Here is a 24,777-nt window from a genome sequence, read left to right as displayed (position 1 = left end):
AGCAGATAAAATAAGAAACAAAGTTCCAGTACAGCAGCGTCAACATGGGGGAATTAGATTTAACAATATGGAAGATCTTTGTCTTTTTCATGCATCTGTTCTCTCTGGTGCACCAACCTCCTTCCTTCAGATTTAAAATGCATAACAGTGCAAGTCATCCGTCATGTTCCTGCCCAAACCTCCAGTTTATCCAACTCCTTCTGTGGAGAAATTACAGTGTGCTCTGATTTTATAACCTTGCATAATTTAGTGCCATCAGCAGAATGAAGTCTTTGCTCTCAATGACTAGCTCAAGGTCAATAATAAACAAGTTAAAGAGAAGCGCCCGGGCATTAAATCCTGCACCAGTGCATTTACCAGTGATCTGTTTATTTTTGTTTCATGGGAGTGATCTGCTTGTAAAGAATGTCAAGGAAACCTGTCCGCATTGCACCTATAGCAAAACTGTGCATACTGTGAATGGACAGATCTCCGGGAAAATGGCACCCATCACCGTATTCTTAGTCATTTCTCTACTGTGCATGTACGTATTTGGGAAAGTGGTGCCCTTCACCATATTCTTAAGGATTTCTGTACTGTGCATGTGCTTATTTGGGAAAGTGGCGCCCTTCACCATATTCTTAAGGATTTCTGTACTGTGCATGTGATAATCTCTTGGAAAATGGCGCCCTTTACCATCTTCTTAAGAATTTCTGTACTGTGCATGTGTTTATCTCTTGAAAAATGGCACCCTTTACCATATTCTTAGTGATTTCTGTACTGTGCAAGCTCTTATCTGTAGGAACATGGGGAGCATTCCATCACCATATTCTTAGTGATACCCATACTGTGAATGGACATATCTCTGGGAAATGGTGTCTATCACCATATTCTTTATGCCAGATGTACTAAACTTGAAAAGTGATAAAATGGAGAGTGATAAAGTGCCAGCCAATTGGCCCCCAACTGTCATGTTGCAGGCTATGTTTAATTAATGACAGTTAGGGGCTGATTGGTGGCTTATCACTCTCCAATTTATCACTTGATAAGGCTTAATATATGTGGCCCTTATTGATTTCTGTACTGTGCATGAACATATCTCCGGGAAAATGGCACCCATCACCATATTCTTAGTGATTTCGGTGCTGTGCATGGACATATCTCTGGGAAATTGGCACCTTTCACTGTATTCTTACTAGTGACTTCTGTACTGTGCATGCGCTTATCTCCAGGAAAATGGCTGCCATCACCATATTCTTGGTGATTTCGGTGCTGTGCATGGACATATCTCTGGGAAAATGTCACCTTTCACTGTATTCTTTCTAGTGACTTCTGTACTGTGCATGCGCTTATCTCCAGGAAAATGGCTACCATCACCATATTCTTAGTGATTCCTGTACTGTACATGGACATTTATAATAACATCAGTATGCATGAATACTTACCTTGTGGGACAGCTGTTCTGATTCCCAGCAGTGTGGAAGATGAGCGGTGCTGTCATTGTTCTCAGCATTTTATGTGAAGGCAAGTCTCTCTCTTCCTTAGCACTGAAGGGATTGATACTTTCCTTGGCAACTGGAAATGAAACTGGAATTTAAATGAGGAAAATCTTGCAGTGGTTAGTTCATTTGTGAGGTTTGCCGATGGCTACACTGTACGTTCTTACACAAATTCTCATAAAATTCCATACCAAAGTGGCGGTTTTTACCTATGGGCTGCAGGGCTGCAGCCCCCCCACCCGGTAAAATCCGCCACTGTTCTCTGCCTATGAAGCCAGATGCAGTCTGCGAGACTGCATTTGCGATTTTATATGTGCAACTTTTTTTGTTCACGGTAACAATGTACGATTTTTGGAAAAAGTGTGATTTTTAGCACTTTTGACCAAAAAATCGCACATGTCTAAAAATCGCATTCTGTTACATTTGGCCCCAGGTCTCATTTAGGGCTGTGTTTGTCTTCTAAAGATCAACATGGGTTTTTCACTTTTTTTTTGGGGGGGGGGGGGAGCCGACAGGCGGTGTTTCATGCCCTACCATCCACTAGGGCGTGCAGGGAAGAATATAATTTATTTTATTTATTAACAGTTTCTTATATAGCGCACACATATTCCGCAGCGCTTTACAGAGACTATTTGAACAGTCACATCAGTCCCTGCCCCAGCGGAGCTTACAATCTATATTCCCTACCACATGTAGACGCACACACAGACATTCTAGGGTTAATTTGTTGGGAGCCAATTAGCCTACCTGTATATGTTTGGATTGTGGGAGGAAACTGGAGTACCCGGAGGAAACCCACGCATATACAAACTCTGCACGGTTAGAGCCATGGTGGGATTCGAACCCATGACCTCAGTGCTGTCAGACAGTAATGCTACCATTACACCATCCGTACTGGCTTTTTTTAAATTCTGCCACCGTCACTGACCCCCGCTGTCTGCCAGACCTCCTGCACAGCACTGCGCTACACCGATGCCAGTGCTCTTCCAGCACCCTATGTGGCATGCTACATCGGGTGCTGGAGAAAAAGCACTTTGGCACCCTAAGATGCGATCAGATGCGACGGGACATCGCATCACATACAATCGTATATGTGTATGGGCACCATTAGACTTGACTTGCACGGTTCCTCATATGTGCCCCTAAAACAGCACATTGTTTGCTCCCCTATCTAGGTCAGTAAGATGAATCATGCTTCTCTTGTACTGTTCTTTATAAGTGTGAACATTGCACAAGAGACATTGCTTGTTGTGTCAGAGTCATTCGCTTACACCTCCTGTTTGTTCCATGTGTCTATCACAGTAATTAGAACATTATTTTTATTTTTTTTTGGGGGGGGGGGGGGGGGGGATTGTTTGCTGTAATTGGTTTCAGTTACGCCTTACCTTTACATGTTCATTTGTTCCTCCTAATTATAGTCTTGACATTTTATCAAAATAAAAAAAGTTGATTTTTGACATAACGATTGTTTTTGTGGATTTACATCTTACAGTGGTATATAATGAGCTGCTGAAAAAATGACTGACTGTAATGGAGCATATTCTGTAAATGCAGATCCAACATTAGGCTTGTAGCAGCCTCCAGTGGCCAAACCTTGATAAAGTGTAAAGTTAAGGAAACTGGGAGATGTTAAAATGGTCAATAACTTATGTCAGGCCTCTGTACGGGTGACAGAACTCCCCAGTGACTATTCCCTATAACAGGCCAGTTTTAGTTGTATGGAAATTAAATGTTTTGTGTTTTAATTTTATGTTTATTACATTTTAACCATTTTTTTTCAATAATAGTAAGTACTGTGCTGCATGTTTAGTTCTTGTTTTAATGAATCAAATGAAATATTGAAGTCAATCAGATCGCTGCATTATGGGGGTTATTCTGGTTCTGCAAGGCTGCAATTCGCCCCCTCCCCCCTTTGCATCATGCATACCTCCCAACTGTCACGATTTTAGAGGGACAGTCCCGATTTTCGGGTCCTGTCCCGCTGTCCCACCCGCGGCAGGCATTGTCCCGCTGCGGGGGGTGGCAGTTGGGAGACCCCCCAATCTAGTAGAATAGACGCTGTGCGCATGCGCACAGCGTCTATTCTTGTATGAAAATGAGGTTGCGGCTAATTAGCATAAGCTGCGCCCTCATTTGCATACGCCCCGCCCCCTTTTCGGGCGCTCGTGCGGCGAAGGTCCCTATTTCTTCAGGCCAAAAGTTGGGAGGTATGATCATGTGTCCCTACGCACAGGCTGTGCATGGCTGTTTAACATAAACATCCATTCGCATGCTGCGAGGAACACCCACATCATTTGATGGTCACAGACAGAAAAGTGACTTTCAAGTCACCTACATATGCGTCCACGCTTGGACGGAAATGGGTGGGCAGCTGACATCCAGTGCTGGGCATTCCCTTATGCTAATGGGACTGCCCGACTCCCATCTCCACCCCAGCCCGCTGTCCTGAGTGTGTGCTCCAGGGGAACGGACTTCACCCTGGCAGCTGCTCTCTGGTCCATTGCGATGTTTGAGGGCTCAGATCCACACATGCAGTAAATGTGGTAGAAGAAGCTGGTACACTGGGCATGTGCAGCAGCTCTGCTCTGTCCCTTACACTGCATGATGTGGTGGCAGCTCTATTGATCATATTACATACCGACTATTGTTGTCACAATTTAAGGCACTTGCCAAGAGGGGGTTTCTGGGCAACCAGAAACCCCCTTCTCCTGCATTTGCCTATGGAAGCCCATAGTGTGCTGTTTATTCTTTGGTGATGAACGGCAGAAATAGAGGAGAAAGAAAAGGAAGACAGAAGTCACATTCTATGCATACTTGCCTACCCTCCCGGAATGGCCCCGAAGATCCCAAAAATCAGGTCTGTCTCCCAACCCCCTTGAAAAGGAGGGCAAGTTTCCCGCTTGCTTCCCCGCTGACTCAAATATCAAAATTTGCGAGTCTGCGAAAAAGGAAGCGGGGCTAAAATGACGTGAATAGCATAATTTTGCGTCATTTAAGCCCCGCCCACTGACCCTCTATGCACGATGTTGGTGAGGCATGGGGGTGGAGCTTGGTGACATCAGCCTCATCCCCACCTCTTTGATGTGTTGCTTCTCCTGGAGAGGCAACTATAAAAGTAGAGTGAATTGCATCATTGTGGCCCTTTTTCCTGCTGCACATTGATACAAATGATGGGCCCATGATAAGTCATGACTGCACTATTCCCTCTGCCAGTTCCCCTCACCACATACTTGCCTTTTCAGCGAGATTATAGTTGGTAGTAGAATTCAGTTGAGGGAATGTTCCACCAAAAGGGGGCGTCAGGCTCCACTTATGGGTGTATTAACACTTTAATGCCTGTTGCAAGATATTTATATATATCCTCAGTATATATGGGGTATTCAACTGGTGTCAATTTTTTGCCTAGGCATCAAAAATCGCCACTTTTCGCCATTTTTTTAGGGAGAATATAGATTAAGCGGAAAATTTGGGATTGCCGTTTTCACCTATGTTTGGATGAAGTTGCGGGGTGTTTTCAGAAAAAAAGGACTAAAAGAAATGTGTGAAAAATGATTAAAAAACAAGCAAAAGCACTCGCAATTGAATTAGCAGCGTCAAAATATTTTTTTTTTCCGCATAGGAAAAAAAATGGACTAATTGAATACCTCCCTATGTTGGAAAATTTTGTGAGTATTGATACTAATACACTAAAGCACCTGTGAACACCTGCGTTTTCCCAAAAAACGGGCGGGTGGAACCCATAAACGCCAGCAATCAACTTGCGTATGGCCAGCGATTAAAAACAATGCTGAATTTTATCATAGGATGGCTCGCACATGTGTACTGTGAGCTGTACGCATGAATTCGCAGCCCTGCAATAAGGTCAGAATAATCCCCTGTGTGTGCGTTCGTACTTTAATGATTATCTCTTGGTAAAAAAATTATGTTTAAACCTTTTGTTGCATTTTCCTTTTTGTGTTGTTTAACTAAAGATTACTAAAACACAATTCCACAGCTCAACCACTAGCAGCGGTCACTGATATGAGAAGACACAGATCTCAGGGGTCAGGCAAGCTGCTGTGTTCTATTTTGCCAGGGGTCCCACAGGTATCTGCAGAGAGTTGTTAGCAGAAAGTGAAGAACCCAGACAGAAGTGATACTAGTGACTACAGCAAATCACTGTTCTTTCCCAGAAATTCCATGGTGGTCCCCTGGTTGCTTTCAAAGAATAGGGAGATTTGATTTATAATGCAGGGCATTGGGAATAAGAGCTTGAAACTGGATTATCCTTCAGGAACTGGGATGGTAGGCAACTATGTCTCACCTCCCACCTCTACCTCCCCTATGGGATCTCCAGGAGGGGGGTAGTTAGATTGATTTATGGGTTTTAGTGTCCGTAGACTCAACTCAACTTTCATGATTTGTTGCTTACTGTATATTCACTTAGTCATTTAATGGTACAGTAGCATGACACAGTGGCGTAGCTACATATGTGGCAGACCCTGCGGTGACTGGGGGGAGCGGGGTCTGTGGTGGGCCCCGCTGGCTAAATTGACAGGCAACCCAGGCAGCAGCAAGAGCTGAGCTGGTCTCACCCTGTACATATCTAATGAGTGGGGATCCAGTGCAGTACATATTGAATGAGCGGGTCCCCGTGTGCACGGGACGGGGACCCTCTCATTAGATATACACTCATTAGATATGCACAGAGCTGGACCATCTCAGCGCTCACTGCTGCCTGGGTTGCCTGTCAGCTCAGCCGGTGGTACCCGTAGTCCATCGCATCGCCCCCTCTTGGGTGGGGGCGCCGGAATTATATTTGGCAGGGGGGGGAGAAAATGTTTAGCTACGCTACTGGCATGACATTACTTTTAAGGGGTTTAACCAATGTGACAATGCCAATTAAAGCGAGTTTTGCAGTATTTTTCTCCTACCGTGTTTCCCCGATAATAAGACACTGTCTTATTTTTTTTTAAACCAACAAAAAACACCATAGGCCTTATTTTTGGGGTAGGTCTTATTTTAATATGGTAGACATCTTTGACATACCCCAGTCCCCATTGATACGGTAAACATGCCCCAATGCTCCTTTTAAACATGCCCAAATCCTCCTTTAAAACAGGCCCCAGTGCTCCTTTTAAACATGCCCCCAGTCCTCCGTTAAATAAAGGGAACTTACCGTAATAGCCTCCTTTAAACACAACTCCTTTCTCTCTCAGCTGCGCCAGCGCTCCGTGCTCTGCTGCAGCCGCGTGACGTGCGCGGCGACGTCACGCCGCCTCCCGCAATGCATCCCTGGGACCGGGAGCAGAAGCGTCTTCTGTAGAAGCCTGTGCTCTCTAAATACCGCGGAGGTTAGCGGGGGTTAGAATTTATTGTCTGGAACTGAATACATTGAAAATTGAATAGGGCTTATTTTTGGGGGAGGGCTCATTTTGGACTAATGTCCAAAATCTGGGGTAGGGCTTATTTTCGGGGTAGGTCTAATTATCGGGGAAACACGGTAGTACGCTCATTATGTCTGTTAACCAGCTGTACAAAGTATATGAGAACATAACTGCACCCGTATCTGTCTATTCCGTGACATACATAAACCGATGCCTTTGCATTTCTGCTTGCTGATCTCCGCCTTGTCTCTTCACATGTAACAAGGACCCTACGGAGGCGCTCTCTACACATGTATCTAAATTGAGCTCACTCATGAATAGAAAGGCCTCTTGTCCCCCCTTAGCCCTCTCCCATTATTCCTTATGGGGTACAACAGATTGACACGTTTACCAGGCCTGTAGCCGGTTACTCCGCACAAATACAGAGACGGCCTGCCTTAGGAGAGGCAGCCTGATCCACTTGACGATTCCTTTAATAAACTAGGTTGATCGCTCTAGTAAGAGGTTAAACAAACTCCCTCATAATCTTTCCTGTTGGGAAATAGCAGAGGATAATAGCATTTGTTTTATTTGATGGATATTGCAGTCTCATAAGATTGGGATTTCCTTACGCTACAATTTGCTGCCATCTAGTGGCTGGTACAGTGCCTGATCTTGTTTTGTTGTTGGATATGAACAGAAAACTATTTGTTTAAAATATAAATATATAATATATATACTTTGTCCTCTCAATGGGATCTTTGCTCCCTAGGGCACAGTATTCCATGCCAATGTGTAGGGAAGTCCTCCCTGTGCACTGTTGTTGCGCAGCCTGGTGCCGTTCTCCAGGTGTCGGAGGTTGGAGCCAGGAGCGGAGACCTCCCTGTCCGCGATGGTTGCCCTGATTCTAAGTTGCATGCAACAACCAGACGCTGATGCAGTGGGATACGGTCATTAGGTTGACCCTACTTAGGTCGACAATGTCAAGGTCGACAGTCAAAAGGTTTTTCAAAAGGTGAGTTTTTCACAGTTTTTTTGAGTCGACATGTGCTGACAGGCGGTATTTCCTGCCATACCTTCCACTACGGCATGGCAGGAGATCAAGGCACCGTGCCTGAAGCATGGCGAGGGGACGCAGTACACTTTGACGGTGTCCATGTCTACTATGTCGACATTTGGGACAAAAAAAGTGAAAACCTTTTTTGACCTTTTGACTGTCGACATTGCCATTGTCGACCTAATGCTTGTGTCCACCTTCTAACCCTGTCGACCTTAGTCAGGTCGACCTATTTCAGGTGCCGACCTAAGGCCTGTCGACCTTCAGTGATCGACCCAATGCATGTCGACCTAAATTGTGTCGACCCAGTGACCCATACCTGGGGGAATATTGACCTTATTCAGGTGTGTTCGCAGTAGCCCTTCGTTCGCACAGGGACCAATGTTGTCTTACTGCACGTGTGCATACGCAAGGTGCGTGCACCCACTGGGAACAGTCTGTTCAGCGTGCGGTGGAAGAAGAGGGGCATTGGGCGGCGGGCGGCCTCATTAGCATATGGGAATGCCCAGCGTGAATGGTGGGCCGGCGTACCACCATTCGCAAGGCGGCTTAGGTTGACTCACAAGGTTGCGAATTTGCTTCCGAGCAAATCATCCAGAATAACCCCCTAAATGCGGCTCTTTGTCTATATCCCCAGCTGGCTGCAGCCATGCAGTCACACCTTCCCCATCCATCGGCAGAATAACCCCCTAAATGCGGCTCTTGTCTGTATCCCCAGCTGGCTGCAGCCATGCAGTCACACCTTCCCCATCCATCGGCAGAATAACCCCCTAAATGCGGCTCTTTGTCTGTATCCCCAGCTGGCTGCAGCCATGCAGTCACACCTTCCCCATCCATCGGCAGAATAACCCCCTAAATGCGGCTCTTTGTCTGTATCCCCAGCTGGCTGCAGCCATGCAGTCACACCTTCCCCATCCATCGGCAGAATAACCCCCTAAATGCGGCTCTTTGTCTGTATCCCCAGCTGGCTGCAGCCATGCAGTCACACCTTCCCCATCCATTGGCAGAATAACCCCCTAAATGCGGCTCTTTGTCTGTATCCCCAGCTGGCTGCAGCCATGCAGTCACACCTTCCCCATCCATCGGCAGAATAACCCCCTAAATGCGGCTCTTTGTCTGTATCCCCAGCTGGCTGCAGCCATGCAGTCACACCTTCCCCATCCATCGGCAGAATAACCCCCTAAATGCGGCTCTTTGTCTATATCCCCAGCTGGCTGCAGCCATGCAGTCACACCTTCCCCATCCATCGGCAGAATAACCCCCTAAATGCGTCTCTTTGTCTATATCCCCAGCTGGCTGCAGCCATGCAGTCACACCTTCCCCATCCATCGGCAGAATAACCCCCTAAATGCGGCTCTTTGTCTATATCCCCAGCTGGCTGCAGCCATGCAGTCACACCTTCCCCATCCATCGGCAGAATAACCCCCTAAATGCGGCTCTTTGTCTATATCCCCAGCTGGCTGCAGCCATGCAGTCACACCTTCCCCATCCATCGGCAGAATAACCCCCTAAATGCGGCTCTTTGTCTGTATCCCCAGCTGGCTGCAGCCATGTAGTCACACCTTCCCCATCCATCGGCAGAATAACCCCCTAAATGCGGCTCTTTGTCTATATCCCCAGCTGGCTGCAGCCATGCAGTCACACCTTCCCCATCCATCGGCAGAATAACCCCCTAAATGCGGCTCTTTGTCTATATCCCCAGCTGGCTGCAGCCATGCAGTCACACCTTCCCCATCCATCGGCAGAATAACCCCCTAAATGCGTCTCTTTGTCTGTATCCCCAGCTGGCTGCAGCCATGCAGTCACACCTTCCCCATCCATCGGCAGAATAACCCCCTAAATGCGGCTCTTTGTCTGTATCCCCAGCTGGCTGCAGCCATGCAGTCACACCTTCCCCATCCATCGGCTCTTTAATAGTAGCTGTTATTATTACTGTCAGCGCACATTTGCATCCGTCCCATACCCGTACCACCAAATCCATCTCCCTGCCCACGAGGCGGCCTCCCTACCGGCGAATGCCTGGTTGCCATGCAGTGTCTTGCACTCAGGTACAAGCGGAAGCTCTGAATCGTCCACAGTCGCTCAGGTTTGCACAAGCACCGGCTAAAGAGCATAGGAAGTGTGAAATATACCAAATCCACCCTCAATGTGGTCTTTGGCTCTGAATCAGCCCCATAAGCGCACTAAGCCCTATTAGGGCCTGATTCGGTCCTGTTAGCAAGGGGGGGGCAGTTTTTGCATATAGGCAAAACCATGCTGCACTGCAGGTGGGGCAGATGTAACATGTGCAGAGAGATTTAGATTGGGGGGGGAGTTATTTTTTTCTATGCAGGGTAAATACCGGCTGCTTTATTCTTGCACTGCAATTTAGATTTCAGTTTTATTATACCTCAGGCAAATCTAACTGTCTGCCCATGTTATATCTGCCCCAACTGCAGTGCAGCATGGTTTTGTCCATCTGCAAAAAACAGAACTGAATCAGTCTCCTCGTGTGCGGGATAAGCGATCACATTGATTGCCACCCTTACCCACAGCAGCACCACACATGTTTTGTTCACATTTATTCATCATATGGGGGGGCACGCCCTTCATAATTAGGCCACACCCCCTACAGTAACCAGGCCCCACTCTCAATGGCCATGCTGACAATTTACTAACCACTGTGAGAAATACTCTGATGATAACTGCAACGTGAAGTCCATCATGTGAATGGCCAAATATTCAAGAAAATAATCATTGTGGAGGCGCCTGTGGAAACCATGGTTGCCATTAGAGTCCACACCCCAGTAAGCCAGCACATTTGCTATCAGCATGGTGGTCCCACATCTTGGATTTTTCATTGCATTGTGCTACTGCCTTAGTGATATCCGTGTTTCCAAGGATAATCACAGGCTGCATTCCCATGAGTATAAGCGAGCCCACAAAATGGCTGCCTCCGCCGGTTCCTGGTCTGTCGTTGTCTGACTTCCCTGTGTAACTGAAAAACATAGTCTTTTTTTTTTCATCAGTTAATATTTTTATTGTGGCTAATTAAAACATATTAATATGGGATAACATGGGCCCTTATTCTGGTCGGTGCGGATATATCCACGTGCGTTCGGCCCGCCGATGTTTTGTGTCTGCGCATGTGCAGAGGCGTCTCTGCGCATGTACGAGCGGGGCGTACGGCCAAATCCCGCATGAAATGTGAACACTCCGAACAGGGGGTGGAGAGGGGCGTGAAGGGCTATTTGGGCTCATTACCATATGCATACGCCCCGCATTTCATGGGCGTTCCCATGCAAACGCTGGGCGTACGTATGGTAATGCGGCCGTGACGCACGTGTAGGGGGCGGACATATGACATCGCCGGATGTCAGCTGCCCGCCCAGATCCCTGCTTTTGCACGGAAAAATGTCTGTGTGGTCTGAGGTTGCGGGAGCTGGTGGAGCACTCGGTCCTGCATTCGATGGTCTGCGACCATCGAATGATGGGGGAGGTTCCCTTAGATGGAGGAGATGTATTCCGTGAAAAATACACGTGCGGTCCGTTCGGCCAGATTCTTACCGCGTACGGACGGAGTTGGCGATCCGTATGGAAGGCGGGGTTTCGCACGCACGGTCCTGGCCGCATAATCGGATCCGGCCGCACCGATCAGAATAAGGGCCATTAAGACACTGGTGGAGATTTCCCAAAACTGGTAGAGGAAATAAGGTGGAGAGAGAAAATACTACCAACCAATCAACTGCTGTCATTTTTCGAACACAGCCTGTAACATGGCGGCATGGCGGTAAGGTGCTGATTGGTTAATATCTGTCTCCACTTTATCACTCTCCAAGTCTTCAAGCGTTGATAAATCTCTCCCGGTGAAGTCTATAAAAAAGTACTTTCATGTTTTGAAAGATGCAAATTCCACAGAGAAATTGGTGCTGGGTATTTTCTATCGAGCGACTTTCCTCCCTTCCTCCCGCTTGACGAATGCATGTTGTTTTCCGGCAAGGCATCGTTACGACTCACAGATAACCAATATGTCCTCCACCAGGCTGAAGACTCGAGATATTTATGGTTTACAATTACAGTCTTAACAAAATCTTTACCTTAACCACTGAGCACTTGAAATTATTTATTTGTGGATATCTAGAGAGGCGAAATGTTGAATTATAATACCAGTTTTTCTTTTAAATCGAATTCATGGATTAAAGGACAGTTTGGTTGCGGGATAAATAGCCCGCGACTCGTCTTCACGTTGAAGTCATATTTAACTTTTTTTTTTTTAATCTTAATTGAACCTTGGAGCAGAAGGCCTTTAAAACAAATGATCTCTCATTAATTGCGAGTGGTTGCTTATCAGTAGTAAATCTGTGGTTGATGGCGTTTACTTTTTTTCTGGTCTGTAATATTCATTACTTGTTTTCTTATTTTTTACCTTTGCAGCTTTTGGCCTTCCTCCAGGGCCTCTTTACCTTCTACCATGAGGGATACGAGCTGGCCAGAGAATTTACACCCTACAAGGAGCAGCTGCAGTTCAATTTACAAAACGTAAGCTCGGCTTATTGCCGGAACCTCATGAATAATTAATAAGATGTAATTTATATGGATGCAAACTATTTGTCCTTCAAGAGATGCAGTTTAAAGGGAAAATATACATTATTCTAGCTGAAGATTTGACAAAAACAACTTTATTTCCTTATCGGCAACATAGGCGTGGCCTCGCACTGGCAATCTGGTTAGTGTGAATCGTTACTAGTAGTGCTACTGATTGTCGACAGTACCAACATTGGTTCCAATACTTGGCAACAGGCGTGGCTGGTTTAAAACAAATTTATTTTTGTTTTGTTTTTAGTTTTTTATTATGCTGTGGTCAGTGGCGTCGAGAGAGGAGGGAACAGGTACTTTTTTCCTGGGCCCAGGTCTGCTGGAGGGGCCTGGGTTCCTCTCCCCCCTCCACCGTTTGCAGGGAGCCGGGCAGTGGGGAAATAGGTGACAGGTTATTGCCGCAGCACAGCCTTTCTCCTCAGCTCAGCACGTGCTGATCAGTGCCCTGTGCTAAGCTGGGGAGAGAGACAGCTGCAGCAGAAGCTCTATCCTTCTCATTAATTTTATTTCCAATGGGGATGTGGCCACGCCTCCTCTGGAGGCCCCACCCCACCCAGTGGCCACACACCCTCCATTTTTAACATGGCCTGGCGGACCCGTCGGCGTCTCTAGCTGTGACTGCAGGCACAAGGGTATCCCACCTGGTATTATACCACATTCTTGTTGCTTGTGGTCTTCATTTGAGTGTGCGGAACCAACACAGTAAATAGGGAGTCTCGGAGGGTGAACCAGATTAGATTGGTACTAAATCTGCCTAGCATCAGCTAAGACTCAACAAACGACTCCCCTTACAACCCTATAGGACAGTGATGACTAGCCTTGACACTCCAGCTGTTGTTGAACTACACACCCCAGCATGCCCTGCATCAGTTTTTAGCATGGCCAAATAGTAAAACTGTAGCAGGGCATGCTGGGATGTGTAGTTCAACAACAGCTGGAGTGTCAAGGTTAGCCGAGAAAACCCTTAACTAAAATTCTAAAAGATTAAACATAGTCAAATAAAACAAAACCCAGGGGAAATTTCATAAAAATGCGGGTAGGCCCTGGTCATTAATCAGACTTGCAATACCAACACTAACCACTGTGCTACAGCGATGCTACACAAGATAACACCTTTCTTGCCATGTGGGTATTTTGTGCGGCTGCATTTTCTACTTACGAAACTAAAAGGCTGCTGCAAGTTATGCTGCATTCACATTGCAAACCTGCTTTCAACCCGTTTTTGTAAATGTTTAAAAAAACGGGTTAAACCCCTTCTACATTGCATCTTCAAAAGTGTACATTACCGTTTAAATAAAGTTTCGGGTCCATTCACATTCCATATCGTTTCACGGCGGACCGGATGTCCCCGGGTGATCACCTCCGCCGGGGGGGCTATAAATTGAGGCCGCGGCTCTGGGCAGGAAGTAGGCCATGATCCACGGGAGCCGGCTCCGGCACTTACCGGCTCCGGGAGTCGGCTGGCTGGACCTGCGGCAGGAGTGTTGCAGGCTCCAGGCAGCGCAGGAGGTCCCTTCGCCGGATTAGTGGTGGGGTCCCTGTGGAGGATGGGAACTAGAAACTAGTTCCCATCCTCTGCAGGGACCCCGCCGCTATCTGCCCGTCCGGCGCAGGGACCCCCTGGTTCCCATCCTCCGTAGGGACCGCAGAGTGTAATCAGGCAGGGATACATCCTATCACCTGCCTAATTACAGTCATGTGGTCAAAATACCATTTCAGAGCCGTTCACACTACACACTGGATCGGCTCTGAAATGGGTAGGACCCTGCTTTTAACCCGTTTTGAATTACCGGTATTCTAGAACTGGTAAATTCAGAATGGACCTTTCACATTACAGATAAAACCATTTTAAAACCCTTCAAAATTAGCAATATACCATGTTTGAGCTGTAATGTGAAAGGGGTATTAGAGACTTCACTTATTCATGGATAAAAAGATACTGGACACCTTTTCTAGCGCCTTAGCAGAGTTTTAGTACATCTTAGCAGAGCCTTTGCACATGAATGGGGTAGTTGCTTTCAGATTGTCTTGGAAACAGGAGCGGAGGTCTGCAGCGTAACCCTTTTGTTGTACAAGCATTCTGCCGGGATTTTACATCGCTGGCCTTTGTGCTAAGTGACAGGTGACAGCTAAAAAAACTAAATTATAAACATTCACAAATGTACATTGAAAACAAAGCTGATCGCATTGGGGAATAATTTTATTGCTTGCATATCAGACCTCGGGGGAAATTTACTAAGATGAGATGTTTACTTCACATGGGATTTTGCTGTGGGCAACCAATCAGATCCTGTCTATTATATTCTAGAGGGTGCTAAATACTGTAAATAAGAAGTAGATTCTGATTGGTTGCCCTCAGCAACATCCCTTGTGAAGTAGAATTCCCACCTTCGTTAATTTCCACCATTGTGTGCATTTTACAGCCTTGTATGTCTGATGTCATGACCAGTGGCGTAACTAAGTTTTGGGCACACCCCCTGCCGCCCCGCCAAGCACCCCCAATCCCCCGCCGCCCATGCAAACCCCCCCCAATCCCCTGCAGCCTTACCTATAGCGCTGGTCCCGGCTGCTCCGTTCTTCTTCTGCTGAGGACCACCACAAAATGGCCGCCCCCATACAGCAGACAGTTTCAGAAAACTGTGTGTTATATGGGTGCGGCCATTTTGTGGTGGTCCTCAGCAGAAGAACGGAGCCGCCGGGACCAGCGAGATAGGTAAGTCTGCGGGGGATTGGGGGGGGGGGGGTAACTATAGCACCGCAGCCCCCGGCGCCCCCACATGCACAGCGCCCCCCCGCGGTGGCGGGGGCTGCGGTGCTATAGTTACGCCGCTGGACATGACAGTACAATGTATAGGGCGTAATTCAGCCTGGATCACTAATTAGAGGATTTGCAAACTGAGCGATTATTAAACAACTACGATCGCATCGCGTATACGCAAGGGGAAAGTCTCTGACGTCAGATACACGGTACAGTGGTGCTGTGCGATGCTATGCAATGCGCGCTCCCGTGAGCATCGCATCGTACAGCACATAAAGGGCAAGATGTACTAAGCCTTGAAAGTGATAAAACGGAGAGTGATAAACCACCAGCCAATCAACTCCTACCTGTCATTTTTCAAACCCGACCAATGACATGGCAGGTAGGAGCTGATTGGCTGGCGGTTTATCACTCTCCATTTTATCACTTTTTAAGCTTAGTATAGCTGGAACCGGCCTCTTCCCTGCCAGCGGCTGGCTCTCGCCAGGGGCGTGCGGGCATGAGACGCTCGCGCACGCCCCGTGGCTACGGAGCTGCCTGCCACCTCCCCCGGTGCCCCTCGCCGCCCCGCTGTCCCCCCTATTCCAACAGCAGCGCCGTCCTGAAACTGGGACACGCGTGTGTCTCACACGTCCCAGTCAGATGGAGCGCCTCTGTGCCGGCGATCGCCGGCGGAGACATGCTGGCGATCCCCGGCCAAAGAAGAGAGGCGCTCCATCTGTACATCTGGCCTGAAGTCTCTGCATCCCGTGCTTTTTGAACTAGGTTCCGATCGCAGCACACGCAAATCGCATGCGTTGCGATCTAGTTCAAAGCGCACAGAGAATATTGTACCGTGTATGGACACCTTGATCACTTCCTGCCTGTGTCAGTTGCATATTAGTGGGATATTTAGACTTACATTTGCTCAGGCGCCAATGTGTATTTAGAAGATTTGGGTGTTGAGAGCTCTAACCATCAGCGAATGCAAAGTATGTACCAGGAATCAGCCCTAAATGCACAATATCTTACAAATTGGGTGGACTGACCAGATGACATCCTTATTTCACAGACACGGAATAACTTTGAAAGCACCCGGCAGGAGATGGAACGGTTAATGCAGAGAATGAAATCTGCAGACCAAGATTACAGACCACCCAGCCAGTGGACCATGGAGGGATATTTATATGTACAGGAGAAACGTGAGTCATGCAAATGTCCTTCTGCTCCGCTTCCATTATGTTGTGCTGTAATGTTATATCACTTTATGCGATAACGGGGAATATTTGTCCTCCGTGGAGCTGACCTGTGCAGTTTTGCGATCATTATCCCCCTGTGAAATTGTAATGTGAAAAGACAATTTATTTGCCCTCTTCCGTGCCAGCCTGGATTGTAACGTTCTTCGGAGCTCGTGTCAATTCACTGCCCTCTATATCATAGTTAATAGTGCATACACGGTACAGTCATATGACAAATTATCATTACACTTAGGGGGTTATTCTTGTTGATTCGCTCGGATGCGAATTCGCATCCTTGCGAGTCCACCAGATCACACCTTGCGAATAGTGGTACACCATGGATGTTTTAAATAAACATCCATTCGCAGCCTGTGGGGGAACACCCGCATCATTCGATGGTTGCCTACCATCGAATGAGGTGGAATGTGCTCAGGGCAACCTTAGATGTGCGTGCACATTCTGAGGGAAGAGGTGATGTTAGCTGCCATCCCCCGGACCCACGCCACCAGCCCATTAGCATAGGAACACCCAGCATTCTCATGGGAACGCCCATGAAACGCTGGGAGTTCCCACATGCTAATGGGCCGGCCTGCCGATTGTCAACATTTAAAAAAGCAATGATTTTGCCTTTAATGCAGGTAGGGACATTTTGCAGCATGTTTTTCTTTAAACTCCTTATTGAGGTTGAAGATAGGAGTGGTAAAAGGGGGGGGGGGGGTTACAGGTCCATATACTAAGAAATAGATGTTGTAGAAGAAGAAGAGTGGTAGGAGAAGGTGGGGCTACATGTTCATATACTAGGAAGTAGGAGTGGTAAGAGAAGGTGGGGCTACAGGTCCATATACTAGGAGGTCGAAGTGGTAGAAGAAGGTGGGGCTACAAGTCCATATACTAGGAGGTAGGAGTAGTAGTAGAAGGTGGGGCTACATGTCCATATACTAGGAAGTATCAATGGTAGGAGACAATGGGACTACAGGTTAATATACTAGGAGGTAGGAGTGGTAGGAGAAGGTGGGGCTACAGTACCATATACTATGAGGTAGGAGAAGGTGGGGCTACAGGTCCATTTACTAGGAGGTAAAAGTGGTAGGAGAAGGTGGGGCTACAGGTCCATATACTAGGAGGTAGGAGTGGTAGGAGAAGGCGGGGCTACAGGTCCATATACTAGGAAGTAGGAGTGGTAAGAGAAGGTGGGGCTACAGGTCCATATACTAGGAGGTAGGAGTGGTAGGAGAAGGCGGGGCTACAGGTCCATATACTAGGAAGTAGGAGTGGTAAGAGAAGGTGGGGCTACAGGTCCATATACTAGGAGGTAGGAGAAGGTGGGGCTACAGGTCCATATACTAGGAAGTAGGAGTGGTAAGAGAAGGTGGGGCTACAGGTCCATATACTAGGAGGTAGGAGTGGTAGGAGAAGGTGGGGCTACAGGTCCATATACTAGGAGGTAGGAGTGGTAGGAGAAGGTGGGGCTACAGGTCCATATACTAGGAAGTAGGAGTGGTAAGAGAAGGTGGGGCTACAGGTCCATATACTAGGAGGTAGAAGTGGTAGGAGAAGGCGGGGATACAGGTCCATATACTAGGAGGTAGAAGTGGTAGGAGAAGGCGGGGCTACAGGTCCATATACTAGGAGGTAGGAGTGGTAAGAGAAGGTGGGGCTACAGGTCCATATACTAGGAGGTAGGAGTGGTAGGAGAAGGCGGGGCTACAGGTCCATATACTAGGAAGTAGGAGTGGTAGGAGAAGGTGGGGCTACAGGTCCATATACTAGGAGGTAGGAGTGGTAGGAGAAGGTGGGGCTACAGGTCAATATACTAGGAAGTAGGAGTGGTAAGAGAAGGTGGGGCTACAGGTCCATATACTAGGAGGTAGGAGAAGGTGGGGCTACAGGTCCATATACTAGGAAGTAGGAGTGGTAAGAGAAGGTGGGGCTACAGGTCCATATACTAGGAGGTAGGAGTGGTAGGAGAAGGTGGGGCTACAGGTCCATATACTAGGAGGTAGGAGTGGTAGGAGAAGGTGGGGCTACAGGTCCATATACTAGGAAGTAGGAGTGGTAAGAGAAGGTGGGGCTACAGGTCCATATACTAGGAGGTAGGAGTGGTAGGAGAAGGTGGGGCTACAGGTCCATATACTAGGAGGTAGGAGTGGTAGGAGAAGGTGGGGCTACAGGTCCATATACTAGGAGATAGGAGTGGTAAGAGAAGGTAGGGCTACAGGTCCATATACTAGGAGGTGGGAGTGGTAGGAGAAGGTGTGGCTACAGGTCCATATACTAGGAGGTAGGAGTGGTAGGAGAAGGTGGGGCTACAGGTCCATATACTAGGAGGTAGGAACGGTAGGAGAAGGTGGGGCTACAGGTCCATATACTGTACTTGGAGGTAGGAGTGGTAGGAGAATACAGCATAGCTCCCAACAAAAATAGAAAACCCAAGTGTGTAACTGTGTGCGAGTACATGGGGTTCTTATCTGCTGTCAAAGGCTATGTTTAAAGCCCTGTCTAACATGTTATCCTATTTCACTGAAATGAATCTCCGCTGCACTTTACCAGCAATGTAATAACGGCGGTGCCCGTTGCCTCGGTTAATGGCTTGCACTATGTTTGTGATTGCACGCTTTGCTGAGCTTTAATTCTTTCTGCTAAACAGCTGAAACATTTTTTCAATTAAAAATTAATCTGGTTTCTGCGTAAGAATTTGTGATCCATAACATAAGGCCGGGTGGAAAGACCAGATAAAGGCAGTGTTTACCGGTCACGCCTGTTTCACCTACAGAACACGGAACTGCCCCAGTTACGTTAGTATGATCGTTACCAACTGTCCCTGTTTTTAAGGGTTTAAAACATTTGTTCCAGGAAATGTTTCTACCTTGAAATGTCCCTGTTTTTCATGATTTAACAACGTTGACAGTGTGGACGTGTCACTAATATGACATCACCATGCTCCCTTTTCACATCACTCTCTGTCGCAAGGGGTGATTTCCTATTAGCCCGATGGCTGCATTCCTTTCACTGATACCCGCTGTAATCATGGGTATGTATGTTTCCCCGCTTATTGGATACTACAAAAATGAACATTGGCCATTAATGGTGACATACCTCCCAACATTGGAGAGGCATAAAGAGGGACACTCCCCCAAAATGTAGGGGGAATGGCCTAGTGGCAAGAGGGGTGTACCAATGCTGATCTCTCCAGTGCTGCACATGTTACATCTGCCCCACCTGCAGTGCAGCATGGTTTTGCCCACCAATACTGTTTTCTCCAGTACCGCACATGTTACAACTGCCTCACCTGCAGTGCAGCATGGTTTTGCCCACCAATACTGTTTTCTCCAGTACCGCACTTTACATCTGCCTCACCTGCAGTGCAGCATGGTTTTGCCCACTTGCGTGCTTTTTTTGCTTTGCTAACAATCAGGCCCATAGAACGCATTGGGTTGATCCAGTTATCCATGTCCAATCCCATACCGTGGGATAATAGAGTGGGGAAACCTGACAATGTGCTCAGCCGCCCATCAAGCGAGCTTCTGTCCAAATCTCACATCTATTTTCTTTCCTTGATAGTTTTAAAGCCAGTTACAAAGTTCCCTTTCGTAAACCTTTAAATGCGCTCCTTTTATACTGACTTTAAGATCTATTTTTACTATGTCTGTAGAGGGTTGGTTCTGCTCCACTCGTACGTGATGCATTTTTTTTTGTTGTGTTGGAATCAATATGTCTCGGACACCTGTAACCTGCGAGCCGCTTCCCGTCCAGCTGTTTTCGGCTAATGAGCCTCAGAGGGGGAAAGCAGCTGCTTCTGGCAGCTCTGTTTTTACTCCTTGTGTCCTGAAACTGAGGCCAGTGCTGAGCCCCCGACATTACCTATCACTAATTAAGAGTCCAGCTCGTTATGTTGAAAGGTTTCTGGCGCTTAGGATGGACATACTGTAAAGGTGTGGGTCAATTAACAGTGCTAAGCTACTGTCCGGATGTCCATTGCCTTAAATGTCGTTATGTCTCAAATGCAGTAGACATAAGTGGCATTAGTAATAGTTACTGCAAAGGTTTCCAAAGTTTACAAAACTTTAAAGTATGTGTAGACGTTAAACATGCAGAAAAGGGGAAATTATATGTTTTGCTCACATCCAAACAGTTGACCGTATCATACCTCCCAACTTTGTAATTCTTTAAATTGGGCGGTTGTGACACGGGATGAGTGGGTGTGACCTCAGATGGAGAGGGTGTGGCCTAGCACCGCAATTCCAATTTTCATCATTTTGGGGGCTCTCCTCCCTGCACTGATAGATTCTTTGCGCATGGCTTCTGTTGAGTGATCACTGGCTCTTCCACCCTGGACACAAGATCTTACAATTGAAGATGTTTCTAATCTCGCGCTGCCTATGTTCATAACACCTGTAATTTGCGTACTGTAAATAAAACTCGTTGTAATTGTCCTTTTTTTTTTATGTCTCTTTTTATTAAGGACCTCTGGGGTTTACGTGGACGCGGCATTATTGCACTTATGACAAAAGCAACAAAACTTTTACCATGAGCGTTTCAGAAACAAAGTCGGGTGGAAAAGTGGTAAGCGCAGCAGGTTCTTCTGGGTGTATTTACTAAGATGGGAGTTCTATTGAAGATGGGCTGTTGGTATAGGCAACCAATCAGATTCTATTATCTTCTAGAAGGTGTTAAATAAATTAGAAGTAGATTCTGATTGGTTGCTATGACAACCTCCCATCTTCAATAGATCTTAGTAAATACGCCCCGTCATGTCTTTGCTGTTAAGGAATATGTCTGCAATGTACATACAGCCTTGTTCCAGTGACTTTGCTAAAAAAAATAATAATAATTATAGTGGATTTTAATTATTGACTCGAGACATTGGAGTAGATAACATTAACGCACACATGTAGTGGGCTCCAGTGTGCCAGTGTCGGTGCGATTCCAGCGATATAGCTGTGAGGGCTAAAGTGGCAATTTGTTTTAAGGCAAAAAAAATAGTGTTTTTTTTTTTGCCTTAAAATTAGTTGCTACCTTAAATCCAGGGGCTACAGGATATTGACAGCGTTGTGCAGGGGCCAGCAATTATAATATAATAATATAATACAGTTATTTTAAAATCAATTCTTTTTAACCAAGCAAACAATCAAACATCAGCAGCACCATGTGGCACCCGGGGTTCTGCATAAACCTTCACCGCCCCCAGACTCCCATTTGCTAGTTTCACAGGAGTCTGGGGGCGGGCTTAGAAGAAGCGAGAAGCCTGATGTTCACTCAGTCCTGGGTACGGCATGGTGCCTGCTACACACAGCACTGCTGTTCCCAGGGGAGAACCATGTAAGCATATGTGCTACATGGTTCTCCCCTGCACTATGTGGTTGTCGCTGCAGCCGCCACTGGTACTATTACAGGTATGAATGTTCATACCCAATATACTGTGAGGTCACAAAGCACAAGAGCTGACGGAGCCACCGACCCGCACAGAAAAGGCACTTGATGTGATCGCGATCTGATCGCGATCCGCACCCACTACAATAGTCGTTTCTCAGATCCTACCCGCTGCAGGTTGGATCTCAGAAAAGACCTAAAGACTTGCGGGGTCGCGCATCGGATCGGGATTGCATCAAAACGGCAGCGAAATGGCCCAAAACATGGCCAATTTACATACAATCGGTCGAGATTGTATCTAAATTGGCTCATTTTGGGCCAAATCGTACCCCACATAGCTACAAAACGCATGTGGCTACTCTCAGTCAATACTAAATTATTATTATTATTATTATTATTATTATTATTGTTGTTGTTGTTATTTATTTAATATTAAAAATACCATAAGGAATTCAAATAAAATATCTTTACATTCTTCCATTAAGCTTTCCCCTTTACCTTAAACAAATTCTTATAGGCTTCAACGTACATCTGATTCTCCCAGGCCTATCCGGCTCCATAATCTTTAAGGGGTAGATGTACAGTATGACGCAGTGGTAAGGGAGGAAAAGTGATAAAGTGCCTGGGCCAGGAGCTTATTGGCCGGTGATAAAGTACCAGGCACTTTATCACTTCTCCTCCCTTATCACTACTTCATACATCTACCCCTTACATACAACACAAAGACCAATCACAAGCCGTAGCCTCGTAATTTGCAGCCGATGAATGGCCTTACTGGTCACCTATGCTCCTGTGTTCCCAGCATAGTGTGTAATACATATACACTTTTATCTCTTCCCCCCCAGAATGGGCTGATCTCAAGCTCGCCAGAGATGTTTAAGCTGAAAATGTGTATACGGAGGAAAACGGACTCCATAGACAAGAGGTTCTGCTTTGACATAGAAGTCATAGAAAGGTTTGTTATCGTGGCGGGACTTAAAGATTTGCCTTAATTAGTTTTTGAAATGTTTTGTTTGTGGTGTCTTCTCTTATATTAATAAAGAGTACTAGAATAGATTTGGTTTGCAGTTGCGTAGTCTCTCTATTGTCCACTTAGCTATAAATAGATTTGAGAAAAACACTGGAATGTTTTATTAATAACGTTTGAGTGTCAGAGGAGGATGGATAACCAGAGTAAGGGTGGAACCATCTGCCGGTTCTTGGTTAGACTCTGTCGCACCTATATAAGTCTTCCTGTAGAGGTTCTACTTGTAGGGAGGCTTGGTCCCATTTCATGGTAGACTATCTCCCTTTTACAGGTCAAAAACCCCTTTAAATTTGGCATTCATACATCTAACACACACAATGGATAGGGAAAAGGTCCAGTAGCACCTAGCTGTCCAGGAAGGGACATTTGGGATGGTTGTGATGATAATACAAAATCCTCCCACATTTTCTTCATCAACACTTTTTGTGTCTTTTGCAGACAGGGGATCATAACCCTTCAGGCATTGTCTGAGGCCAACAGAAAGCAGTGGCTGGAGGCGATGGATGGAAAAGAACCGGTAAGATACTGTACATTATTCATTCGGTAGCTCTAGAAGGGACATTCTACTTAATGAGCCAAAGTCATATGTTCAATATAAAGAGCCACTGACATTGGATCACTTCTCAGCAAGAGGCCTTATGATGCCAGCCAGCTGTTGTGTATCTAAGTAACCAGTAATTCCTCATCCTCACTAGTAATATGCACAAATACTGTATTTTGTTCATTTGAAGACTTTCTGGAACTTATGAGAAATATTATCCTGACTTCCTGTGTTTAAGCCTAAAGGGCGCAGACCGTGACCCTTTTTTAGGATGACATGAGATATAACGGAAAGCTGTGGCCTGGATGCAGCTGCACAATGCTAAGCTCCTCATGTTCTCCATCAGTCTATCAGCACTGACACATGTATGTTTGTGATTGTAATTAGTAGCTGTTTCATCTAATGCAGTTTATATTTGAGGTTTGGTCATACTTGACAGTTCCGAAGCCTAAGACAAGGGCTGGAGTAATGGTCAATGTACAGTAGATGTTCTGATTTGTACAGTATATGAAGGCACATGGTATTGTACAGATGCTTTGTGTTTTAGACCTCTTACTAGCACAGCTGTATTCTTGTAGTTAGAACAGTATTTAGTGACATATTGTTACAACGTAGTCAGTTTATATCATTTTTATTTTCTTATGTAGCATGTGGTAGCTATGTACTATATCTACTGCATTGGTCAGAGAGGTATTAGTACAGGAAAGCCGAATTCTGGCAAAAACGGAAATACACACACACAGACACACACGCACGAACACACACACACACCCAATCCCAGGCACAGTGGGTAAGCTATGCATTGTTATGGAATATGGTCGCTCTGTCGACACTATGAAGGTTGCCAGAAGTTAGGTTGACCACTAATAGTCAACAGGGCTTACGTCGACACATGAAATAGGTTGACATGGCTAAGGTCGACAAGGTCGGAAGGTCGACACAGGTGATTGACATGAGTTTTTCACATTTTTCCCAAAACCGGCGGTATTTCATATCCTACCATCCACCAGGGCGTGGAGGGAGAATCTTATAGTGTGCCGAGCACAGGGTGGCACCGTGATGGAAGCTTGGCAAGCAGTGTGAGTGGACGCGGCAGACCAATACAGTGTCCTTGTTGACTTACGGAGATGGTCAGGACCAAAAAATGAGTAAAACTCATGTAGACCTTTTTACTTTCAACATTCCCATTGTTGACCTAATGCTTGTGTCCACCTCCTGACCCTGTTGAACTTAGCAGTGTCGGCCTATTCTGTGTGTCGACCTAAGCCCTGTTGACCTTTAGTGGTTGACCTAATGTATGTTGATCTTCATAGTGTTGACCCTATACAAACCCATAGTTAATAACAGTCTAATCTCCTGGGAGACTCTCGGCATGGGGAGGACCTCTACATCCCAAGGTTCCTGGGAGA

The 24,777-nt window shown here is 46.4% G+C and overlaps 1 protein-coding gene across 1 annotated transcript in view; it reads left to right on the top strand.

Moving 5' to 3' along the window:
- The window catches only part of ARHGAP42 (Rho GTPase activating protein 42), a 285,026-nt gene that overhangs the window by 204,554 nt on the left and 55,695 nt on the right, over window positions 1-24,777 (top strand). Inside the window, exons 8-12 of the mRNA XM_083170082.1 lie at window positions 12,294-12,398; window positions 16,265-16,394; window positions 20,893-20,993; window positions 22,646-22,755; window positions 23,266-23,344. Coding sequence (XP_083026208.1) covers window positions 12,294-12,398; window positions 16,265-16,394; window positions 20,893-20,993; window positions 22,646-22,755; window positions 23,266-23,344 — 525 coding nt within the window. The remainder of the gene's footprint in view (window positions 1-12,293; window positions 12,399-16,264; window positions 16,395-20,892; window positions 20,994-22,645; window positions 22,756-23,265; window positions 23,345-24,777) is intronic.

This window comes from Crinia signifera, chromosome 2 (genome assembly GCF_055691185.1).
Source record: "Crinia signifera chromosome 2, ASM5569118v1, whole genome shotgun sequence".
NCBI classification, from domain to species: Eukaryota; Metazoa; Chordata; class Amphibia; order Anura; family Myobatrachidae; genus Crinia; species Crinia signifera.
Note: the sequence above shows the minus strand (reverse complement) of the source record. Positions and strands in the feature narration are given on the sequence as shown.